General features: G+C 41.6%; 1 protein-coding gene across 2 annotated transcripts in view; it reads right to left on the bottom strand.

Annotated features, from left to right (window-relative positions):
* LOC126282761 (core histone macro-H2A.1-like) overlaps nt 1-3,913 on the bottom strand; it is a 64,991-nt gene extending 61,078 nt beyond the window's left edge. Inside the window, exons 1-2 of one of the 2 annotated variants that reach the window (XR_007551377.1) lie at nt 3,620-3,896; nt 1,574-1,680 (exon numbers count right to left, since the gene is read on the bottom strand). Coding sequence is in view for 1 of the 2 variants with exons in the window: in XM_049982221.1 (XP_049838178.1) it covers nt 1,574-1,680; nt 3,620-3,791 (279 nt within the window). In the remaining variant the exon portion in view is untranslated. Of the gene's footprint in view, nt 1-1,573; nt 1,681-3,619 lie in introns of both variants that reach the window. The other variant, XM_049982221.1, reaches the window with a different exon arrangement.
* Between the last annotated feature and the right edge of the window lie 13,956 nt (nt 3,914-17,869).

Genomic DNA, 17,869 nt, shown 5'->3' with positions numbered 1-17,869 from the left:
ACGAGAGGTCAGCATAAATTGCTTTCTAGAAACACACTTTCTCCCTACTTCCTTACACTTGCTACTGAGAATCGCTTTTTGTTTACAACCTGACATCAACAAAATATGTCACAGTAAATGCTACAGGTTTTTAACACTTTATAATATTTATTACATTAAACTTATGGTTATAAATGATATGTCAAATGAAAGAACAACTCCAACAGTTTTACCAAGAATCGTATAAATGTACAATGTGAGCACCACTTGTCACACGGCACACATCAAATCTATAGTCGAGTTCTTCCCAAATGTTGATAAGTATGTCTTCAGTCATTGTAGCAACAGCTGCTTCAATCCAGTTGCTTAATTCAGGGAGGTCTGCTGGTGGCAGAGGCACATACACACGACCCTTGTTGAAGCCCCAAAGGAAGAAATCACATGGGGTTAGGTTGGGTGAACGCGGAGGCCATGCAAAGCAAGCCCTGTCATTGGACCCCTTGTGGCCTATCCAGCACTTGGCTAGAGACTTGATGTGTGCTGTGTGACAAATGGCGCTCACACTGAACACTTATAAGGTTCTTGGTAAAACTGTTTGAGTTGCTCTTTCATTTGACATATCATTTATAGCTGTAAGTTTAATGTAATGACTATTATAAAGCATTAAAACCCCAATATTCATTTATAAACACTCTATATAACATTTAAGCAAGAAGCTTAGAAGAACATGATTCAACCAGTCAGCTTTGGCCAGTGATGCCTGTATAAGTTACTTTTACCAAGTCTTTGCCAGACAGGCAATTAAATATTGCAACACTGTTCTACCATGAATGAACAACAATATATGAAAATACTATCAAACAACAAGAATTTCTCTCTCTAATAAACATTCAGTGTTGACAGGAAACAGAGCCCATACTCTGAATTTCATAAGAATGTAGGATATATTTGACATTATTCTACTTTGGGGAGGATCTAGATTGATATTCAACTAGAAGCAATAAAATCAAAATGCCATAATCACTTTAGCACAGCTTTTAAGTGAGCAGGATAATGTATATTCAGTGCTCTGTGTATATTTTATATATTGTTTGTTTTGCTTTTGACATGCCAATATATTATACCATACATGTTCTTGAAATGTCTGTTTATCATGTGACACAAATTATTGTACATATGAACAAGATTTTTTGAAGTGTAGTGCATAAGATTTGAAACTGGCAACATAGTTTGCCAAAACAGTTAACCTAAATAAATATTCAACTACAGAAATTCTGATGTTTTTTAGTTCTATTTTCATATCAATGTCTTTATTAGTACCTACTCATTACTTTTCAGTTAATGGTCAAGCTGCTGAAAGTTTCATTAATGCTGTCCTTTCTTCTGATGGAAGCAAATGCAGTACAGATATAAGATTACAATTTATAGGTGGTTCCCTACCAAACAGTGCGATATACTCAACTTTTAACACCCATGTCTTCATCACACATTGATACATAGCAATCAATTAGTACCTTCATTTTACATACATGTAATAACCACAAAAATGTACATTTTTGTAAGGACATTAAACTACAGCTTTGTAATGTTTTACCAAGTGCAGCTCTTCATCATTAGCCACTGCAAGCAAAATATGCCTTGGGGTGATTCGCCCCTTCCTGTTGTCTCTTGCAGCATTTCCAGCCAGCTCAAGGACCTCAGCTGAAATTTGATACAATAAATAATTAATAAGAAAAAAAATATTGGCAGCCTCAACACACAGGTATTAAATATGATGGATGGTGTCAAAGGAAAAATCACAATCATGGTGTGTATAAAAAGTAAGGACTTTCATCAGTTTGATAAATTCCCCCTTTATTGAAAGTAAAAATCATATGTCTTAATCTTATAGCCTACACTACAGTGCCTTTCTGTTGACACTTTTCATTGAAATTCAATTTCAGTATTGGCTTAGGCTTCAGTGGCCAAATTAAGCTGCTCACTGTGCACCATGCTTTCTGAAATTTAAAGAATATGCTTACTCCAGATGTTCTCCAATAAATGTCCTCATCAAATCTTCCAAAAATACCGCAAGTATCATTTTCACTGAATTTAATCCTTCATAAAATCCTCAAATTTGTTTTCTCTCGTCTTTTATTGACAATATACACCGATGAAATGTTTCATCAGCTGAGCAACTAGGGAGTTAAAACACTGGACTCTCACTCACACTGTGTTCAAGACTCTGTCTTGGCATTTACCATTGCTCAAGTTTCACAAAATCAACTCTAATGAACACAGGGATGTGCACATTACATGTTACATTCTATGAGTGTAAGAGAAAGATTTCTTGTAAGGTAATTAGTTTTTATTTATCTGTGCATCTTACTTCCCACTTATTAATTTTGCTGCAAGGGAAAGGACGAGATGGGTGAGTGGAAGACACGTAGAGGGAAAAATATATGCCTAAAGACTGGATTATAAACCTGCTTGTTAATACGGGAAGTTTATGGTTCAGATAACTTTCTTTACAAGTAGATTACCATTTATAAATGTAGTTAAATGTAATGCTTTCTAATTACTTCTTTCTTGGTGTTTTGTTGACTTCACCATGAAAGAGAACCTCCAGGAATGTAGACTAAATCGAAATATCAAAGTAAGTGAAACTTTTTTTTGTGTTGACGATGTTCGTCTTTAGTGTTTTATCCATCCTCATCAGCGGTAGCTGATGGTAACAAAATAATTAGCAACGAGTTGCGTTTTAGAAATTTCAGTTCTTTACCGGTTTCGGGCACGTAGTGCCCTTCTTTAGAGGACTATATCTATCGCATTTTGTAGTTTTCATATTAGATTACTAGCTATGTCGAATGTGCAAAAACTGTCGGCCTCAGTTGGTTCACAGCCCGAATGTTGCCGAAACATAGGAAAAGTCGGCAACAGAGACTCTGAAATGTCATTCTCATATTTGAAACACGATGATGTTTAACTTCAAACGGTGACAACTAAATCATAAACCACAAATTAGAGATGCAAGAACCTCAACCGTTCCTCGCAGATATAATTTTATTATACCAAGCTACACGAAATCATCCATCGTGAGAGTTACCACTATACTCTCCTGGTGTATGGTAATAGCCGATGCCTAAAATGTAGACAAATAATCGGTAAGTTTCTAACTTTTGTGACATTTAGGGATGCCGTACAGAGGAAAATATAGTTTCCTTAGCGCTTACGCACTAATCGTTTGACTTAATTTCCGACTAAATCCCTATCATATATATTTTTCGTTTGCCGGAAGTCTGGACGCCACAGTACCAAGCACACCGGCACATTCATTGCGCACAAAATACTTTACTTAATTCGTTCTTAGCAACTTTTCATTTTCAGTAAAGTTGTTTATATTCCAACCGCTAGCTGCTATATACGCGGTTTGTTTCCACCGGCTCTCAGGGCGGAAGATATACAACTTCGCTACGACACATCGCACATGTAATGCACGAAACTTTTGAACATACTGTACTCCAACTCATTCAATTAAAATCAACATATTCTTTGTTTTAAAATTAAGTTTGGTAGCGTTTGATTCAATTCATAGTGGTCTGCAGCACTTTTTTGTTCCTCGAAACCTAGAGAATTATATATATTTAAAAGTTCGTCTTACCTGTGAGATACTCGATGACGGCTGCCATGTATACCGGAGAGCCGACTCCGATACGCAAGCGGTGTGTCCCCATCTTCAAGTACCGGTGCATTCGCCCTACTGGAAAAGTAACATTCGCTCTTTGCGACTTAGACATCGCCTTTTGGCGCTTCTTTCCTCCTCTAGCAGACATATTTCTTTGTGCCTGGAAACCAAATTTACACTGAAAACGCTAATGAAGCCAAGAATAATGTAAACACAACAATCCGGCACCTCTTGATAACTGGTTTACCCACAGATGTCGCCACCATCGACAAGTTGCGATACATAGCACGAAGTTACAAAGGCGACCAACAGATGTCGCAGCAACCGATCGCCCACAAGTCCCGACTAGTAATGCGATCTTTCGGTAGCGTGTAGTACTTATACAGTATTCGGCGCAACTTTAAAAAGCCGCAAGTGATTCCACAGTGCCATTAAAATGCCGCGGCAATGGATTCAGCGGCAGGGGGACGAAGGATGCTGCTAGACCAGTAATCCCGCTCTTGTAAATCATTTGTTGTCTATTCTCCATTCTAATTCTATTTGTTGTTCTATACGGGAGGATTGAGTTTGCTCTGCCGACCATCCTGATTTCGATTTTTCTAAATGATTTCAACTAAATGCCGGGAATGATTGTATATGTATTAATTATTTTAAAGAAGTAGTTAATGGAAGCAAAATGCCGAGAAAATGCGCACTGTTAGAACACATGTATTTATACACCGTACCACAGACTGTCAGGATCACTTAAGTGCTATGAATTCGTGAGGCTCAAGTTATTTAATAGGCCTCCTGAATCTGTACCAGATGTACCAGAACAAGGGTACAAACAATCTCTGCACGACTGGTGAGCTGTCCACTCATTCTACGACACAAAAGAATTTATCAACTTTAATGTTGTTGTTGTGGTCTTCAGTCCTGAGACTGGTTTGATGCAGCTCTCCATGCTACTCTATCTTGTGCAAGCTTCTTCATCTCCCAGTACCTACTGCAACCTACATCCTTCTGAATCTGCTTAGTGTAGTCATCTCTTGGTCTCCCTCTACGATTTTTACCCTCCACGCTGCCCTCCAATACTAAATTGGTGATCCTTTGATGCCACAGAACATGTCCTACCAACCGATCCCTTCTTCTGGTCAAGTTGTGCCACAAACTTCTCTTCTCCCCAATCCTATTCAATACTTCCTCATTAGTTATGTGATATACCCATCTAATCTTCAGCATTCTTCTGTAGCACCACATTTTGAAAGCTTCGATTCTCTTCCTTTCCAGGCTATTTATTGTCCATGTTTCACTTCCATACATGGCTACACTCCATACAAATACTTTCAGAAATGACTTCCAGACACTTAAATCTATACTCGATGTTAACAAATTTCTCTTCTTCAGAAACGCTTTCCTTGCCATTGCCAGTCTATATTTTATATCCTGTCTACTTCGACCATCATCAGTTATTTTGCTCCCCAAATAGCAAAACTCCTTTACTACTTTAAGTGTCTCATTTCCTAATCTAATTCCCTCAGCATCACCCGACTTAATTCGACTACATTCCATTATCCTCCTTTTGCTTTTGTTCATGTTCATCTTATATCCTCCTTTCAAGACACTATCCATTCCGTTCAAGTGCTCTTCCAGGTCCTTTGCTGTCTCTGACAGAATTACAATGTCACTGGCGAACCTCAACGTTTTTATTTCTTCTCCATGGACTTTAATACCTACTCCAAATTTTTCTTTTGTTTCCTTCACTGCTTGCTCAATATACAGACTGAATAACATCGGTGAGAGACTACAACCCTGTCTCACTCCCTTCCCAACCACTGCTTCCCTTTCATGTCCCTCGATCTTATAACTGCTATCTGGGTTCTGTACAAATTGTAAATAGCCTTTCGCTCCCTGTATTTTATGATTCTTGAACCAAGTGTTAGCTATGATTAAGTTGTGCTCTGTGCAAAATTCTACCAGGCGGCTTCCTCTTTCATTTCTTAGCCCCAGTCCATATTCACCTACTACGTTTCTTTCTCTCCCTTTTCCTACTACCGAATTCCAGTCACCCATGACTATTAAACTTTCGTCACCCTTCACTATCTGAACAATTTCTTTTATTTGATCATACATTTCTTCAATTTCTTCGCCATCTGCAGAGCTAGTTGGCATATAAACTTGTACTACTGTAGTAGGTGTGGGCTTCGTATCTATCTTGGCCACAATAATGCGTTCACTATGCTGTTTGTAGTAGCTTACCCGCATTCCTATTTTCCTGTTCATTATTAAACATACTCCTGCATTACCCCTATTTGATTTTGTGTTTATAACCCTGTAATCACCTGACCAAAAGTCTTGTACCTCCTGCCACCGAACTTCACTAATTCCCACTGTATCTAACTTTAACCTATCCATTTCCCTTTTTAAATTTTCTAACCTACCTGCCCGATTAAGGGATCTGACATTCCACGCTCCGATTCGTAGAACGCCAGTTTTCTTTCTTCTGATAACGACATCCTCTTGAGTAGTCCCCGCCCGGAGATCCGAATGGGGGACTATTTTACCTCCGGAATATTTTACCTAAGAGGACGCCATCATCATTTAATCATACAGTAAAGCTGCATGCCTTCCGGAAAAATTACGGCCGTAGTTTCCCCTTGCTTTCAGCCTTTCGCAGTACCAGCACAGCAAGGCCGTTTTAGTTATTGTTACAAGGCCAGATCAGTCAATCATCCAGACTGTTGCCCCTGCAACTACTAAAAGGCTGTTGCCCCTCTTCAGGAACCACACGTTTGTCTGGCCTCTCAACAGATACCCCTCCGTTGTGGTTGCACCTACGGTACGGCTATCTGTATCGCTGAGGCACGCAAGCCTCCCCACCAACGGCAAGGTTCATAGTTCATGGGGGGAGGATCAACTTTGATATAATACTGTAACGTTAATAACAAGCCTGTTTCTTTCTTTCTTTTTCTTTTTTAAATTATCACTTGTCATGTACCATGTGAGTGACATTATCTATTTCTGTAATGGTGATATAATAATACACTCCTGGAAATTGAAATAAGAACACCGTGAATTCATTGTCCCAGGAAGGGGAAACTTTATTGACACATTCCTGGGGTCAGATACATCACATGATCACACTGACAGAACCACAGGCACATAGACACAGGCAACAGAGCATGCACAATGTCGGCACTAGTACAGTGTATATCCACCTTTCGCAGCAATGCAGGCTGCTATTCTCCCATGGAGACAATCGTAGAGATGCTGGATGTAGTCCTGTGGAACGGCTTGCCATGCCATTTCCACCTGGCGCCTCAGTTGGACCAGCGTTCGTGCTGCACGTGCAGACCGCGTGAGACGACGCTTCATCCAGTCCCAAACATGCTCAATGGGGGACAGATCCGGAGATCTTGCTGGCCAGGCTAGTTGACTTACACCTTCTAGAGCACGTTGGGTGGCACGGGATACATGCGGACGTGCATTGTCCTGTTGGAACAGCAAGTTCCCTTGCCGGTCTAGGAATGGTAGAACGATGGGTTCGATGACGGTTTGGATGTATCGTGCCCTATTCAGTGTCCCCTCGACGATCACCAGAGGTGTACGGCCAGTGTAGGAGATCGCTCCCCACACGATGATGCCGAGTGTTGGCCCTGTGTGCCTCGGTCGTATGCAGTCCTGATTGTGGCGCTCACCTGCACGGCGCCAAACACGCATACGACCATCATTGGCACCAAGGCAGATGCGACTCTCATCGCTGAAGACGACACGTCTCCATTCGTCCCTCCATTCACGGCTGTCGCGACACCACTGGGGGCGGGCTGCACGATGTTGGGGCGTGAGCGGAAGACGGCCTAACGGTGTGCGGGACCGTAGCCCAGCTTCATGGAGAGGGTTGCGAATGGTCCTCGCCGATACCCCAGCAGCAACAGTGTCCCTAATTTGCTGGGAAGTGGCGGTGCGGTCACCTACGGCACTGCGTAGGATCCTACGGTCTTGGCGTGCATCCGTGCGTCGCTGCGGTCCGGTCCCAGGTCGACGGGCACGTGCACCTTCCACCGACCACTGGCGACAACATCGATGTACTGTGGAGACCTCACGCCCCACGTGTTGAGCAATTCGGTGGTACGTCCACCCGGCCTCCCGCATGCCCATTATACGCCCTCGCTCAAAGTCCGTGAACTGCACATACGGTTCACGTCCACGCTGTCGCGGCATGTTACCAGTGTTAAAGACTGCGATGGAGCTCCGTATGCCACGGCAAACTGGCTGACACTGACGGCGGCGGTGCACAAATGCTGCGCAGCTAGCGCCATTCGACGGCCAACACCGCGGTTCCTGGTGTGTCCGCTGTGCCGTGCGTGTGATCATTGCTTGTACAGCCCTCTCGCAGTGTCCGGAGCAAGTATGGTGGGTCTGACACACCGGTGTCAATGTGTTCTTTTTTCCATTTCCAGGAGTGTAATATGGCGCAGACGGTATCAATCATCCCGATGTGGCAATTAAATATTTCTCCTTCTGTGATCACATGAGAAGAATATATATTGCTGATGATAAAATGATGCTTCCTTGTTTTCTACATAAACAGCATAGGCCTATATATGTTTTATTCCGTTTTCTCGCTGGAAGTCAGTTTACGAAAGCTTTTATGATGAGCACTGTCAAGCTGATTTCATTTATCAAGTGTCTGCAAAAATAAAGCCATCACATGCACGCAGTTAGATTCTCCTGAACTCCACGTGGAACTTCGTATAGTCATACTGAAAAGGTCGCTTGCGTACTTCCTGTCTGGCAACTCAACTAAAGCGCTGCCATCTCTTTCCCAAGCGAATGTGCTCCCCTTTCTCCAAGCATTACCCCTGGACACTGAGTTAGGGGAACACTCGGAGTATTAGACACAGGAGTTCATCTGTGTCACTGGCAGTATGAAAATATGCTATTACGGTAAAGAGAATATTTCTTGGTCTTTCAGTGAAACACTGTGTTTTCTTAGGTAATGAGGTGCTCTTATTTTTCTGCGTAGTCTTCTGTTAGATCAAAGCATTTTTGTTCAACGTTTTTCCTGCGAGAAGGATCCATTCGTAAACCGGAGGTTGTACAAAACCAAGGACTGCCATAATCCTCTGAATGAACTCAAAAGTTCTCCGGATACAAATTTCATCAGAGGTGTCAGATCTAATCAACTTGATTGGTGCTCCGGCAATGAAACCGCGAGATGTTGCCTTGTACCGTCTCTATCTCCTTTATTAATCCTTCATGAAAAGAGATGTAGGTTGAGGAGCGGTGCTCAAGACTGGTTAGAATGACGTTTCATTAACCCCCTGTGAATTTGCATTCCATTTCCACCTGTTGATCGATATTTGAACTTCCTAGGCACGCATAAAGTGTCGGTCGTGCAAAGATTGTGGCTGAATGTAACTACTTAGCCTTTACAACTGTATGCATTTTTTTCCGTAAATGTTCTACTAAGTTCTGGCATTTTTTCCCTATTGAAAGAGTTTTCCGTAATTTCAAAACTAGCTGTAATTGTTAGTTAGCAGAATTACAGTTGCCACGACAAAGTTTCAAAATGTCGTCCACGATAGTGGGCAAAGTGTCTATAGCCATCCTCACCTGGGGTTTCCTAAGACAACCCTTGTTTTGTCTGTGTGTTGGTTCTAAGTATCTGCTCTCATTTTTTCAATAGGCTGTTATTAGTAATTACTTGGAATTATTTCAACAATGGTTAGGTATTATAAAGAGGAAAACTCAGTGTGGAAGATATTTTAATAATTGTCGAAAATAGTGATATATCTAATACTGAAGAACTTTTGACAATTTTTCTTCACTGGCTGAGAGCAACGAGGAACTTTCCCAGACAATGAATTACCTCGAAGTAGATTTAGATGAAGATAATCATGACAGGAAGCCAAATTTTGACGTGCTTGCTAACAATCACATTTTGGAAGAACATATTTCTGTCTCAAGTCTTCGAGATCATGCTCTGTAGAACAAGTTTATTGCGTACTCGCGGTTTAAGGTACGAAAACGGACTACGGAGAAGAGAGGCAGACCTTCAAATGAAGTAACGCCAGTATATGTGCCTGCAAAGCGTATAAATGAACTAAAACTCGTAGAGAATATCGGATATGATTCTTACCATGCTTTGATCAGCAGAAATCGGTATCCAGATGCAAAAATTTTGGATGCAAAGCAAAAACGGATATGCAGTGCATCAAATGCAAGCGCCATATTTGTACTGCAAGTGGGCACAATGGATACCGCCAGTTGCGTGAAGATACGGTGTCACAAGCATCATTTCACTTCTGTAAAAAGTTTGCTAATAAATTTTTGTAATTATTTTATAAATATATTATTTATACATTCCATCCCTTAAAAATATATGTCACAATAACTTCAGATACTGAAAGTACAGAACAAACAAGTTAGAAAACTATGAAAAATTATACCTTTAAATCCTCAGTAGTGGAAGATCTGTAACTTGGATTTGGATAGTCCAATTTTGGTTCCATCTACACCAAAAAGTGTGTAAAAATAAATTCTCTTGGGATACAAAATTCTCATCCTAGAGATGAAAAAGAATGACTGAAATTATTAAGCTATCTTCCTCGGGGAGTTACAGCTCCGTAGGTGTCTTCCAATAAATCTCAGTCTGGCATCTTTCTTTCCTGAAACTATTGTATTATGTCTGGTTTTGCCACAAGGCCGCTTTTGCCTCTAATAATGTTACTTTAGTATTACAATTCGCTCTTTGCTATGCGGACGATAATATATTTAAATGTGATAAAATCCTTACCGACCATGTTCAGACACCAGATAAATCTCTCATTCAAAACAAACTAACATTGCGTTCAGGTAATTCATATTTCCACTCCTGGTACAATGGAAGTACATGAATTTCAACTGAGCTGCTTCTACAGAAAATTAACTTCCAGAACTACTTAACAAAAAACGAACTACACCATTATAGCAACTACAAAGTTTACAGTATACAAGAAGTCACAGATGTTACTTCACAAAGAATAAAAGCAAACATTTACGCCAGACAGCTAACTTGAATAAAACTATTAAAATTTTCGTCTCATTATTAAGAAAATAAAGAAAAAGCTGCAAATATACTGTAGGTAGAGGTGTAAAGCCTCAGCCTTGGTACGTTTCAATATACCGTCCTAAAGTGATCTCGGCGCATACTCCTATACTCTGTTTAAAATTACTTGGTAGTTGACACTCTACGTGTTGAAAGTGTCTTCCTCCAATCACAGCGCTGTGCGTCGCCGCTGAACTGTTCGCTGTTGCCAAAGTGCCACAACAAATGTTCAGTTAACTTCCAGTTCCTTGTGTGGCTTCTCTTGTATTCGGATTCCGAATCCTGGATCTAGCCTTTTTATTTTACATTTCATCACATACGATAAACACACTCAAAAACACAGACACACACACACACACACACACACACACACACACACACACACAACAATGGTAACGAAATACGCACATTTCGTACACGCCACTAGCCAGAGATTGCTGGATTCTTTTGCACAAGACATGAATCGGCTTGACGTATTCGATTATCATCATAGAGATGGGCCTATAGTACGTGAACTTCATAGTAAAGTGTTGAAATGGTTCGAAATGGCTCTGAGCACTATGGGTCTTAACATCTGAGGTTATCAGTCCCCTAGAACTTAGAATTACTTAAACTGAACTAACCTAAGGACATCACACACATCAATGCCCGAGGCAGGATTCGAACTTGCGACCGTAGCGGTCGCGCGGTTTCAGACTGAAGCGCCTAGTTAAGTGTAAAAGCGAATTTTTGTGAAGGAAGAAAATGGTCGATGCAATTCGTTCTGTAGATATACAAATATAACATCAACATTTGGAGATCTGCCACAGCGCAATGGCTTTGTCATAGCCTCGAGTGTATAGGGAATCTCAGCAAGTGCTATCCATTACACCAGTTAATAGATAATCGACGCAGAGTGAAAGCAGACACTGTAGAATAATCTCCTATAATGCTACAGCTGTTTCATTTACACTATGTGTTCGAAAGTATCCGGACACCTGGCTGAAAATGACTTACAAGTTCGTGGCGCACTCCATCGGTAATACTGGGATTCAATATGGTGTTGGCGCACCCCTAGCCTTGATGACAGCTTCCACCCTCGTAGGCATACATTCAGTCAGGTGCTGTAAGGTTTCTTGGGGAGTGGCAGCCCATTCTTCACGGAGTGCTGCACAGAGGAGAGGTATCGATGTTGGTCGGCGTGCCCTAGAACGAAGTCGGTGTTCCAAAACATCCCGAAGGTGTTCTATAGGATTCAAGTCAGGACTCTGTGCAGGGCAGTCCATTACAGGGATGTTATTGTCGTGTAACCAATCCGCCACAGGCCGTGCATTATGGACAGGTGCTCGATCGTGTTGAACGATGCAGTCGCCATTGCTCTTCAACAGTGGTAAGGAATAAGGTGCTTAAAACATCAACGTAGGCCCGTCTGTGGTAGTACCACGCAAAACGAGGGGTCCAAGCCCCCTCCATGAAAAACACGACCGCACCATAACACCACCGCCTCCGAATTTTACTATTGGCATTACACACGCTGGCAAATGACGTTCACCAGGCATTCGCCATATCCACACCCTGCCATCGAATCGCCACATTGTGATTCGTCACTCCATACAACGTTTTTCCACTGTTCAATAGTCCAATGTTTACGCTCCTTATACCGGAGTGATGTGTGGCTTATGAGCACCCGCTCAACCATGAAATCCAAGTTTTCTCACCTCCCACCTAAATGGCATAGTACTTACAGTGGATCCTGATGCAGTTTGGAATTTATGTGTGATGGTTTGGATAGATGTCTGCCTATTACACATTGCAACCCTGTTCAGCTGTCGGCGGTCTCAGACAGTCAACAGTCGGGGTTGGCCTATACTCTTTTGTGCTGTATGTGTCCCTTGACGGATACACGTCACTGTCACATCGCAAACAGTGTACCTAGGGATGTTTAGGAGTGTGGAAATCTCGCGTACAGACAGACGTATGACACAAGTGACACCCAAACACCTGACCACGTTCGAAGTCCGTGAGTTCTACGGAGTGCCCCATTCTGCTCTCTCGCGATGTCTAATGACTACTGAAGGTCGCTGATATAGAGTAGTCCGCAGCTCGTGGTCGTGCGGCAGCGTTCTCGCTTTCCGCGACCGGGTTCCCGGGTTCAATTCCCGGAGGGGTCAGGGATTTTCTCTGCCTCGTGATGACTGGGTGTTGTGTGATGTCGTTAGGTTTAAGTAGTTCTAAGTTCTAGGGGACTGATGACCATAGATGATAAGTCCCGTAGTGCTCAGAGCTATTTGAACGATTTTGATATGGGGTACCTGGCAATAGGTGGCTGCACAATGCACCTAATACGAAAATCGTATGTTTTTGGGGGCTACGGATACTTACACATAATGTAAGTAACACACGTGTAAGTCGGCAACGCACAAGGGACAAATACACGGATCAAAGTAATTTCTTTAAAAAAAATGCTGTAGGCTCCGGTTCGAATATCTCCAGGTGCAAATATTTTTTTCTATTTTAAATCATTACTGAAATTATTCCAGTTGTTGTTATTTTAAGTTAATTCGTTTCAACCTAACTTTTTATTATCAATCTTTTGTTGAATCATTTTCATCATTGTACTCACTTTTTTACTAGCTATTTTTCTTCCTATCATCTTTTGGAATCTGTCGCCTACTGCGTGTAAATGAGTTCGAGCCAGGACTGCTCATCGGTGGGTATCGCGTCAGCCCCCGTAGCAAAACGGGGAAGTTAACAGTTCACTTTTAGCGAGAAAACTGGATTTTTTTCCTGTCTTGAGTATTTTCGTACAGGTAAGCCTTAATCGCCATGAGCCAAGCGAGCGTGATCAATAGTTCTGCCGTAGTTTGGTGACCACCGTTTTCTCGGATACATTGCACATCAAGAGATTGTGGTTAGGCTGGAGCGTAAATTCAGGGCTACAAAACGCGTCGTCTGCCGTACTTCAGTCAATGGTCGTTTAAAATCAGCTATAGACACAGCATCTCGCGTTCCCGCCAACCTGATGGCAGCTGCTTCCAACATTGCTGCGCCTAACTTGAACAGGATTTTAGCACTTGTGAAGTGGCCCGTCGTCATTAACCTAGCGGTAGATGTGGCAACACTGAGCGCCAAGTGACAGACGGAAACTATCAAGTAATTTTAAACGGACTATAGATATTTAGGAATTTCCAGTGATGGATCGCCAATGATAACATCAAGAAATAACGGATGCTTTCGCATTTCTACGTGTAATAAGTTATATTTGTGTATGTCGAGTCAACTGCCAGTCCCTGTATCATTTGGATCTTCCTGTGTTTAGTTACAGTTCTACTGGCACTGGGACTTTCTTTTATACGAGGGTAGTTTGATAAGTCTGGTAAGAAATCAAGAAAAAACGTTTTCTTTTCTTAAAACGAGTAAGAAGAGGACTGACGCAATTTGGATGTGGTATTGCAGAAGCACGTTAAAAATTAAGAAGACTGGAAAGACAAGAAAGGAAGAGGTTCTCTACAGAATTGACAACGACACTGATTACAAGAAAGGACCAGACGATGGGACAGTTGTGGAATAAGTTCTACATCTTCATCCTGTACTCTGAGAACCACTGTGAAGTGCATGCCAGATGGTATGTCCCACTGTGTCAATTGTTAGAGCTTTCCCCATTCTATTCACTATGGAGCGCAGGAAAAAAGATTGTTTGAATGCTCCTGTGCTGTAACTAACCTAATCTTATTAACCTCACGATCCCTGTGGGAGCGATATTTAGGGGGTTGTAGTATATTCTCAGTGCTGTCATTTAGAGCCTGTTCTTGAGACCTCTTTGATGGACTTTTCTTGGGATAGTTTCGGTCTATCTTGATGGGTCTATCACTTCAGTCCTTTCAACATCTTAGTGACACGCTCCCTTGGATCAGCCAGCCTGTGACCTTCCGTGGTGTCCTCTGTTCGTTAAATATACAGAGGTACGGGTCCCAAACACTTGCGCATTATTCCAGAATAGGTCGCATGAGTGATTTGTAAGCAATGTCCTTTGTAGACTGACTGCATTTTCTCACTATTCCACCAATAAACGGGTATACTACCCGCTTTACCCATGTCTGGACCTATGTGATCGTTCAATTCCATGTCGTTCCTAAGCATTACACTCAGGTATTTGTATGAATTTACCGATTCCTATTATGATTCAGTGATATTATTTTCATAGTATACTATATTGCTACATTTCTGAACAGCTGAAGCAAGTTGTCAATCTCTGCACCACTTTGAAATCTTATCAAGCACGACGTTTACATGTAACGCATCTTCCGAAAGACGAAAACCGAATTTCAGAAACAGTTCGCTAGCCCGTTTAAATATGGCGTCTGGAAAACAGCTTATCCAGTTTCTGATTGAGTCAACACAGTTGTTATTTCTCTTCACTTAAATCTTGCAGGTGAACAGGTTCATGCTCAGTTTCATATTTATGCTTCTCCTTCACTGCACAGTAACTCAATATTAACCGAATGTTCTGAAAACAAGACGTGACTTGACAAACAAAGCACGTTTCAAAGCCGGGCGAAGTGGCCGAGCGGTTCTAGGCGCTACAGTCTGGAACCTCGCAACCGCTACGGTCGTAGGTTCGCATCCTGCCTCGGGCATGGATGTGTGTGATGTCCTTAGGTTAGTTAGATTTAAGTAGTTCTAAGTTCTAGGGGACTGATTGAAGCAAAGCAAGCGCTGTATCATGTATAAGATACAGAGGCGAGCGAGTGCACGGGACTTACCCTAGTTCACTGCTAGTAGCGTCACGTCATCGTAACGCGCCTGCATATAGTATTGCACCACATTTAACATAAAAGTAAAAATTAAGATTTGTGTGTAAAACTTTGTTAAAGTATAGGTCTATGTAATAATGTTTCAGGTAACAAATCTTAATGTTATAAAATTAGTAGTTTACGTAAAATTCACGTTTTGAAAGAAAAATAGGAGGCGCTAAATAATGACGCTAGGAAGCCAAAATTTGGTGAGAATGTGCAGTAAGAAGTCATTAATGAGTGGTGCTGGTTTCCAAAACCATAAAACTAAAATTGACTCCAGAATCCGCGTTTTTCGGAAAAATCAGAGGCGCGAAATAATAGAGCTACAATATTGAAAATTGGTAGGATGCTTCAGTTCACCCTAATAATAATAATGGAAATACCACAATCAGTTACCTCTTCTAGTTTTTTAGTAATTTAGTAAAAACTACTTTTGTGAGTAAAATGTACATAAGCATTATAGATTAAGTACTTTAAATTTTAATGATAAAACAAATTCTTTAAGACCAATGATCAGATAGGACAATTAACAAAGCTACACCAAGTTTTAGTCTTGTAGCATAATTAACAGCTGATACAAGTCTTGATAAAGCTATGGTTCAGAGGTAACAATCTACCGTTAGTTCCATTGTAAAAATTCTAGAGAGTAAAGTTTTAATTTTAGCGGGCTGAGATTTTCTACGTGCTTCTGTACTGCTCAGATGTATGTATACAAAAATTGAGAAGTTTGTAAAGCTATTATTAAATGTGATATTTAAGATTATGTGCCTGAGATAGCGATCATTTGGAGGCTGCAGGCATCTGCATAGGAACGGAAAGAGCAGATGCTCTCTTGGCGGTACGCGCCGGAGCTATATAAAAAGAGCGGCAGAGGCAGTAGTAAGCTCACTCCGCATTAGACCAACGCCTAGTCCACGCGAGCTTAACGTCCGATCGCGCCTCGCCTCGGGTGACGTCATAGCGGGCTGTGACATGCGCGTACTTAGCAATGTAAACGGACATTGAAAATCGCGAGGACTGTACACCGTCCTGGATCGTTTAGACTTCGGTAACAAACTGTTATTGTGCCGTCCGTGTGAAGTATAATTCCGCGTGGCAAGTGGTGACTAACTCCACTTTTAAGGCGAGCATTAATCTTTTTTTTAACATTATTGCGAACTATTAATAGAGCACCGTTAGTTAGAGTAATGAACTATTCGGGAGGAACTTGCTGTAGAAGTCGCCTCTGAACTATTAAACGATTGGCTGAATTAACAATATTTAATGTCTTTAGCATTTTCAGAAGTTTCGAGTAATTTGTGTGAGCCTTTAAGATAATAAAATCTTGTTTGGAACTTTAAATTTTATTGAAGCAGCCCTAATCCCGTGAAGAACTATGGATATTTTTCGTTTAGCTGGGCTGTACAGGAATGTGGCCGTGCAGACTGGGAACTAAGGTCAGTAAGTTTCCCTTCGCTTTCTGACTGGCCACCAAATTAGTTGCCAGGCTCGCGTGATTTAAGGTGGCAATGTTCAACTTTCATTCAACATTAAACAACGACTTCTTCGCCGTCCCACATATGTTGCATCGGCAATAGTCTGTTACGTGAAATGAACATTCAAACAACTCATTCGACAACTTCTTCGCCGCCCCACATGATGACCTCAGATGTTAAGTCCCACAGTGCTCAGAGTCATTTGAACCACGTTTCAAAACCGTTTGCTTTTACATGGAAGCGAACATTGATTGCGGAATTGGAAAATCCGCAACTAGAAGTGGATTTCCAGAATCGATTTTGAAGTGTTTACATGACCACCCAGAAGCGGTACTGGGATATCGGTTTACGAAATCCGGGGCGAAGGGGTGACTGAACATTTATGCAGCTTCTTTCAGACAGCACTTCGTTATAGATGACTGCACAATTTGCGAAAAGTCTGAAGTTACTATTAATATTGTCCGCAAGATTGTTAATATACAACATGAGCACCAATAGACCGAAAACTTCTGCGATACTTGAGTGAGGTGTACAAAAGGTCAAAAATCGTAAGGAGAGTCAGGGATTGGAATTTATCAAACAAAGAAACAAGGGAGATGGGTGTAAGTGCTACTCTCTGAGATAAAGAGGTTGGCATCGAAACTGGTCAGGAGACTGGCTCAGAAAGCGGAGTCTTAGGGACAATTGTTCTTCATGCGCAGCGTACGCGATTGGATCAGAAATGTTCCGCTCAGCGAAGGGTGGGTGTAGATGAATCAGCAGAGGAGACTAAGAGTCATAATGGGGCATGACTGTACCCTTTCGCAGCTTCGGGGTGTGACAGAAGTTCCGTTATGGCTCAGTTAGAATGGATGGTATGGTGAATGTACTGTCTACAGGCGACACGTCACAGTTTAATAGCCATTCT

This window comes from Schistocerca gregaria, chromosome 1 (genome assembly GCF_023897955.1).
Source record: "Schistocerca gregaria isolate iqSchGreg1 chromosome 1, iqSchGreg1.2, whole genome shotgun sequence".
Taxonomy (NCBI): Eukaryota; Metazoa; Arthropoda; class Insecta; order Orthoptera; family Acrididae; genus Schistocerca; species Schistocerca gregaria.
Note: the sequence above shows the minus strand (reverse complement) of the source record. Positions and strands in the feature narration are given on the sequence as shown.